General features: G+C 30.3%; 1 protein-coding gene across 1 annotated transcript; it reads left to right on the top strand.

Annotated features, from left to right (window-relative positions):
• The first annotated feature begins 5968 nt into the window (after positions 1 to 5968).
• Positions 5969 to 7844, top strand: LOC111410407 (AAA-ATPase At2g46620-like). The gene has a single exon (XM_023040719.1). The coding sequence runs from the start codon at positions 6109 to 6111 to the stop codon at positions 7549 to 7551; it is 1443 nt and encodes a 480-aa protein (XP_022896487.1). The 5' UTR covers positions 5969 to 6108; the 3' UTR covers positions 7552 to 7844.
• The last annotated feature ends 207 nt before the right edge of the window (positions 7845 to 8051 follow it).

Genomic DNA, 8051 nt, shown 5'->3' with positions numbered 1-8051 from the left:
ATTTGTACTAATAGTTAAGATTACGATTTTAATCTCAATTACTTGAGGCTTGTTAGGGACGACATTTTCCTTATTTAATTGACCCTTCAAATGTTTGAAAAGATATACAAGGCCTTCTAGGGATTTTAATATACTAACTTGATAGCGTCGATTCAACATGATTATTAGTGTCAATTTTACGATATTTAATTCCATGTGCATATTGTAAGTATTATCTTATAATTTTACACTATAGGTGCATTTGACATGACTTTTGAAGAGTTGAAAAGAACTTTTGAAATTGAAAAGCTACTTTTGGGATGATATATTTTGTATCTTTCTGTAAAAGCTCTTTTGGAAGATTAAGTTGTTTTAAAAATTAATTTTCAAGTACAAATTAAGCTCTCATAGGAAATTCTTTTACAATAAGGGTCCGTTTGATTGCAAAAATGAAATTTGTGTAGAAAGAAAACGAATTTTAGGGAATTGAACGATCTAGAAATTGTTTTACTGAAAATTGACAATTATTGTGTTTGATTGGTATAACTTTCACGTGAAAAATGTTGAAATAAAAGTTTTTTTTTGTGTTTGTGTTTGATTTTGTTTTATATAAAAATTGTCAATTAAAGGAATAAAATTTACTGGTATTGGGGATTGCATTTGTTTCCATTCCCAAGAAAAATAAAAAAAAAATCTATCTTTTGATATTCGTTTGACTTTATTTTACATGAAAATTGTCAATTAAAGGAAAATATTTTTTTTTACAATTAAGGATAAAATTTGTTTCAATTGTCAAAATAATAATAATAATAATAATAATAATAATAATAATAAATCATCACATCAGCCTAGAAAACCAATTCCCACCTATAAGAATTGGGTTTCCTTGAAAACCAATAAAATGTCCACTTTTAAAAAAAACCAAGAAAACTAATTCCATGGAAAAAATATGTTATCAAACAGCCAAAAAGTGGAAGATAGAATTTGAATTCCATTTTCCATGAAAAATAATGGACAATCAAACATGGCCTAAATAAAAGCAAAAACAGAAACTCTATCGAATGGATTCTAATTATGTTGTATTTTCAAGAGTGTTTAAAGAGAAGCTAAGTCATTATATAACCAAGTGGAGTCCATGATACGTCGCCCTTAATTTTAATAAGTTATACGTATCATAGCAAGCAAAATTTATGAAGCAGAAAAGGAAATCTCAAAAGCAATACTCTACCTATTATAATACTATCAATAAACAGTATGCATTGGAATATTTAGAATATTTTTTTTGGGATCAAGTATGTCACAATCACTCAATTTAAATAAGAATTCTTTAGAAATGGATCAATGAGTACAAGAACCAGTTGTCGTTAGGCAGTATAACATCTTAATTCATTAAAATTTGTTTGGCCATTTGAAAGGAAACAGGAGAAATCCAAAAGAATTTGGGTAATAGAAATTTTTTTATGACAGCTAATACATTTTAACAGACAGAGGACACATATACGAAGGCTCTTCTGTCTTTACAATAATTGTGCGTAGGGAGGTAAGCAAAATCTATTGAATAGAAAATTAAATCAAGTCGTTTTGAAATTGATGTTGTGTTGTCATGCTGACTTGTCAATGAAACGATTTTGAACCAATCTAAAAAAAGATTTCAATATTTTATCTTCGCTTTCAAACCATATGGGACTACTCGTCCATACACCAAAGAGTGGATTGTATGGTTTTTTTTTTTTAGTTTTTTAGTTTTTTAATTACTTTTCTGTAAAAAAAAAAAAAAAAAATTTACTTGTGGGCTCAATTTCATCTTCTTTTTATATTAAGTATATGAGAAATTTACATCGAAATAATTTAAATTCATGTCTATAAATGGAAACGAAGTCAAATATCAAAATCATTTCTAGCAGCTATTTTTAGCTCGTTATTTAATGATTTTTTAATTCAAATAGTGCATTGCGTCTTTGAATTGTTACTTTGAACTCATCGTTTAATGATTTTTGACATGAAAAAAGTGTTATAACTTCATCATGAATACTTTGAAATGGTATCGAAAACTTATCCCAACAAATAAAGAACATAATTCGAAAATGTGTAACATCAAAATACGAATTAAATTATAAATAATAAAATTATTAATATGTCTAAACAACTATATTTGACTTGATATTTGAACTCTCGTTTAATGATTTTGCAATCCCAAAAATGTCTTGCAAAGAAACCAAACAAATTTAGGCCTCCCACAATAAATTTTTGGCTCTGCAAAAACCATTAGTTCTCACTGTTTCACAATGGGATCGTCAAGATCTTGTCGAGAAGCATCAAGTTGTATTGTGACTTTATATTTTGTGTAAGAGAGTTGCACAGTGACTTTATATTAGCTTTTATTTTGTACAATTTTAGCCTAAAAAAGTAAACAAAATATTATGCTTTGTTGTTATTGTGGTTATAAGAGATTTAGATAAAAATAATGTATAAGAAATTAACTAGTGACATTAAAATTGATGACAAAAAGCAGTTTAAAGCCAAACCCAACCCTTTGGTTTAGGTGTAGTTTAATCCATTTTAAATAGTTTTGTTTATATTTGAATTTTTTCTCAAATTGCTTTAAACGGGTTGCTTCTAAAATATGTCAAAAATTGCCCAAATCAAATTGTTTATGCTCGTAGGTATGAGTAGCACTAACGATGCATTTGATTGTCCATATTTTCCATAAAAAAAATGTATTTTTTCATTCAAATTCTTACTTTTGTACTGTTTGATTAAACATTTATTAAATGAAATATATTTTCCTACTTTTCCACATGATCATATTTTTCTCAAAGTCAAGGAAAATATTTTCTTTAGAAGGAATATAAATTTATTTTACAGGGAATTTAGTTTCTCTTTCTCTCTCTCATCTATGCACGTTCCCTCATCTACTTATCAATAAAAAATTAACAAATATAATATTTTCTAGTATGAAATCCAAATCAATCAACCACATTTATTAATACTTCTCATACAAATAAGTTCTAGGCAATTAAATTGTTTATAATTTATTTTCATGCAAATTCATGCTTGCAATCAAATGCACTTTAAGTGTTTTAGAAACTGTGAAAACCCAAATTTGTTTAATGTAAAAATCAATGTCAACTTATTTAGTGAAATATTGTTATACTCTGTTTAACATAAAGTATTCATTTTAATTCGGTGGCTTGTTATATCCTAAGTATCCGTGCCATGAGAAACTTTCTTAGTGTTTGTTTGATAGAAATTAATTGAAGCGAAAATAATTATTATTTATTTCTGAAGAATGTGTGATAAAAAATAGAAAATAATTTCGAGCTCATGTGCTTATTAGATGATGTATAGTTGAAAATAAATTAAAAAAAAAATACTTTTCATATAAGACAACAAAGTATATTCTTAGAGTTTATCGATTTCTACTGGTTAGGTGACAAATTAAATTTTTGAAATTGGTTTCCTACTAAGTACATATCACTAGACTTAATTATATCCAAAATTGTTAATTGCACGTTGACTTTAATCCAAATGCCTCGTGGGTCATGCCTATAAGGGAAGAAAAATTGCCAACTCTTAGCTTGACAAATTTGCCCAATTTGAGGATTAAAGACATAACCAAAAGAAAATGGTGACAATTACATTTATGCAATTGGTTCCTTATTTGGTACGTTATTCAATTGAATTGACAATATTTTAGACCCTTAATCATATTTTGCATATTTCTATTGTATTGACAATAAAGTAGTTGATGATTTAAGCATTTATTTTTCGAATTTCTTGCTTGCAAAATTCAATGTGGCACGAAAGTCTTTGATTGTTAATGTGTGTTTTAAAATATGAATGACTAAATATTATACAAATCGAATTACGGGGTGTTCTCAACTAAGATTTTGATTTATTTTAAAAATATTATAAATCCTAATGAAATTCTTGGATTTAAATAGATTTCCACAAATTTCATGAGAATATCATCAAATATGGTAAACTTTCAAAAGATTTGATTATATATATTTTTAAGTTTAAAAGCCATCCAAATATCTTAAAATCCATCTATTAATGAAACCTGTATAAATCAACTAGTTATTGAGAATACCTAAATTTCAAATGATTTCATTGAATTTTATTAAAATTTCAATTGATGATACCTGAATTTAATGAAAATTTTAAAATCCATCAAAATCACAATTGAAGGCATCCCCCAAAATTTTCCCTAATTTTTAACAATATATATATATATATATATATATTTAAAAATCACTATTACAAAATCAATTATTCCAAAAAAAAAAAAATAATAGAATTCAATCAATGGCTAATTTAACGCATCCCCAAAAAATGAAATTCAATACACGGGCGAAACGCGTCATTCCATGATTCCTTGGTGCACACCCACATGGCTTTCTCAGAACAATGGTTTATTTTCTTGTATATCTAATTAATTTCTATTTAATTGAAAATCCGACAATCTAAATAAAAACAATAAAGCTGAGTGTACATGCTTCGTTTTAAAGGGTCTTTTACGGGCCTTCTCACATAAGGTGGATCCCGCTTCATTAAAAATATACCCCAAAAATGCCCCACCCACGTATGTCATGAGGAGTTTGTAGGGTTCTGTGAACCCCACTCTGGCAATGCAGCACTTCTCAAATAAAAATTGTTGATTTGAAAAATAGAAAGAAAACTCATTAATGTAAAAATCAATGTCAACTTTATTGGGTTGGAGAAGTAACCAAATTGGTAGGGTCAATATTTTCTATGACCCAATGTAATACCACGGGACGCAACCCAAAAACAATGTTAAAAGTCGTGAACAATAATGTAAATTACTAGGAGAAGCATCCTCATTTGTGAAAATTTTGCTGGATGTTACTTCAACTTATAGGTATGTTTCATGTTGATAATTTATCAATTTAACTACCAAATTTTTATTATGTTAAAATTTCGCTAATCCATTTACCAACACTGCTTGAATATGGAGCATCACTTTTTGTGACACTAATTTTTTCGTGACACGAAGCATCATTGTGCCGCCGTTTGAAAATCATCATTTGGGAAAAATAAAGTTTTGTATAGGGATTTTTAAGAGAATGTGTAATTAAAAAAGTAGGGAAAAGTTTTAAATTTACGTACATAATATTTTATTATGTGAATATGTAGTTTAAAATGAATATGTAGAAAAAAGAATTTCTAAATATTCGTTGTCGAACAAAGGCTAAATACAAGGATGATCATATTGCGTTAAGGGAGTGGTTGGCTCCCAAATGAAAAACTCTTAGTAAGTTCCAAAGCCTAAATTTTAATATAGGGCATAATTGTGTCTCTCTTTATCAACTATTGCTTTTGGGAAAAGTGATTACTTTTTAATATTAAGGAGTACACGATTTTTCGTTTTTCAAATAATGGGTCTTTCATCATGAAAATTGCCATGTATATTAATTAATCCATCATTCTAACTAAGAGCTTGATTGTTACAGATTTTAAACTAATTAACATCAATTTTTTGATAGTTATTTTACTATTTCAACTGTAATTTTTGAATTCTTCTTTCACGAGTAGAACTTCCTTTATCTTTAATAGTTTAAAAATCAATTATCAAAATTCGTACTAAATAAGCATTAATTCTCAAAGTTAAATGTCATGAATTCTATCTGACTCACTAAACATTACAAATCAAATAGTCAAACTGAAATGAAAATATAAGCTGAGTGATAAAACTGAAACAAAAATCTATGTTGAGTGACTATGCTGAACAGAAATATAAGTTAGGTGACCAATAAGTAATAAAATTGAAGTTGAGTGACTAACAAAAATAAATCTTTTAAGTTGGATGACCTCCATTAAAATTTACCTTATACTTCCCATCTTTCCTCCTCCGTGGACCAACCTCCACTACAAAAATCATATACAAATACATTACACAAAATAAGATAAATGAATATAGGTTTCCACCCTGTTTCTTCCTCAGGGGCTAACCTCCATTAAAAAATCTTATACAATATATATATTTGTGTGTGTGTATATATAGACACAGCAGAAGCCATTTCATTCATAATAATCTCCTCCCTCCACTTTTCATCATAAAAATTCTGAAAACGCAAAATATTGAGAAAAATCAGTAAACATATCTCAATGTTTGTGTTTTATGTTTTCTTAGTATTTTTCTTGATTATATTGTTAATATTTCTTGTTCGAATATTTCTTCATCGAACTGCTTTAATCTTTGTTCTGAGGAAGTGGGGCGAATGGATATCAGATAGGATTCATGTTCATCAGCACTTGAAGGTCCCTGAATTCAACGAAAACTGTCAGCAAAATCAGTTCTACCAAAAGGTTTCAGTTTATGTAAATTCATTGGCTTCTGTTGAAGATTCCGATTTCACCAATCTTTTCTCCGGCAAGAAATCGAACGACATCGTTTTGTGCCTCGACGACGATCAAACAATCACTGATACTTTTCTAGGAGCACGAGTTTCATGGATGAACAAAATCGGTAGAAATCATCGGAGTTTTGTATTGAAGATTAAGAAGAAGGATAAGAGGAGAATCCTGAAGCCTTATCTTCAACATATACATACAGTTTCTGATGATATTGTTCAAAGAAGAAAGGATTTAAAGCTACACATAAATACTGATTGTACTTGGAGATCTCTCCCTTTTGAACATCCTGCGAATTTTGAATCGATTGCTCTCGATCCAGATTTGAAAACCAAGGTGAAATCCGATCTTGAATCATTCATTAAATCCAAGCAGTATTATCAAAAGCTCGGCCGCGCGTGGAAGCGGAGCTACCTTCTTTACGGTCCGTCTGGCACCGGAAAATCCAGTTTCGTTGCAGCAATGGCGAATTTCCTTTCGTACGATGTTTACAACGTTAATTTATCACAAGTTTCCGATGATTCCCATCTTAACATGCTTCTGCTGCAAACGACATCAAAGTCTTTGATAGTTGTTGAAGATTTGGATCGGTATGTCGCTGAGAAATCAACGACTATTACTTTATCTGGGCTGATGAATTTCATGGATGGGCTTCTGGGTTCAAGCTTTTGTGATGGGAGAATTATGGTTTTTACGATGAACAGTAAAGAAGGAATTGATTCAGCTCTTTTAAGGCCTGGAAGAATTGATTTTCATATTTATTTTCCTTTGTGTGATTTCAATTCATTCAAGAGTTTAGCCGGCAGTTACTTAGGGGTTAAGGAGCATAAACTGTTTCCACAAGTAGAGGAAATTTTTCAGACCGGCGCCACCATGAGCCCGGCGGAGATTGGGGAACTGATGCTAGTGAACCGGAGTTCGCCGAGCCGGGCATTGAAATCGGTGATCACAGCTTTGCAATCAAACAGAAGAAGCAGCGTCGGCAGTGGTGGTGGTGGAGGAAAGTTTGGACATAGGTTGAGCGAGAGCGCGGCGTCATCACCGGTCCCGCCGTCTACTGCTGAGGATGCCAGTGGCGTGGCCTGGAAGGACACGGTGGTGCCGAAGGAGTTTCGGAAATTGTACGGACTGTTTAGATTAAAGAGTGGCAAGAAACCGGAATCGCTAGATCATGATCAAGAGATTATCGAACGGTGACAAAGTCATCAATGATACGGTGTTTTTTATTTTTATTTTTATTTTTATAATCATTTTCCATTTAGAAAGTTGATTTTAGTGATATGGTTTTTAAATTTCTAGTTGTGAATACACATTTGAAGTCAATTCAATGGGTTTGCAAGACTGTAACGCGTAAAAAATTCATAGGCATACCTATGTTTTTACAGCTGTGTAGTCATAGAATTTTAGTTTGTAAATTTAGGAAATGTATCAAACTGAAGTGTTAAAAAATATTTTTAATTAGAGAAATGTCACAAATAAGTTTTTTCTAATTCGTGGGGAAAAGAAGGAGATGATTGCGATCGGACCTTCACTTTCTGAACTCCTATATGGTGTCAATAAATCCAATTGGTCTTGCCAATGGCACAAATAAATTTAGGGTTCTTATATTTTGTTGGAAAAAATAGATTGAGTGGCTAACTTTGACACGAAATTTGAGTGGGACCCAGTTGACTATTTTGGAAGTTGAAGATTGATTT

Source organism: Olea europaea, chromosome 15 (genome assembly GCF_002742605.1).
Source record: "Olea europaea var. sylvestris chromosome 15, O_europaea_v1, whole genome shotgun sequence".
NCBI lineage: Eukaryota > Viridiplantae > Streptophyta > Magnoliopsida > Lamiales > Oleaceae > Olea > Olea europaea.
This window is presented reverse-complemented; position numbering and strand designations above follow the sequence as displayed.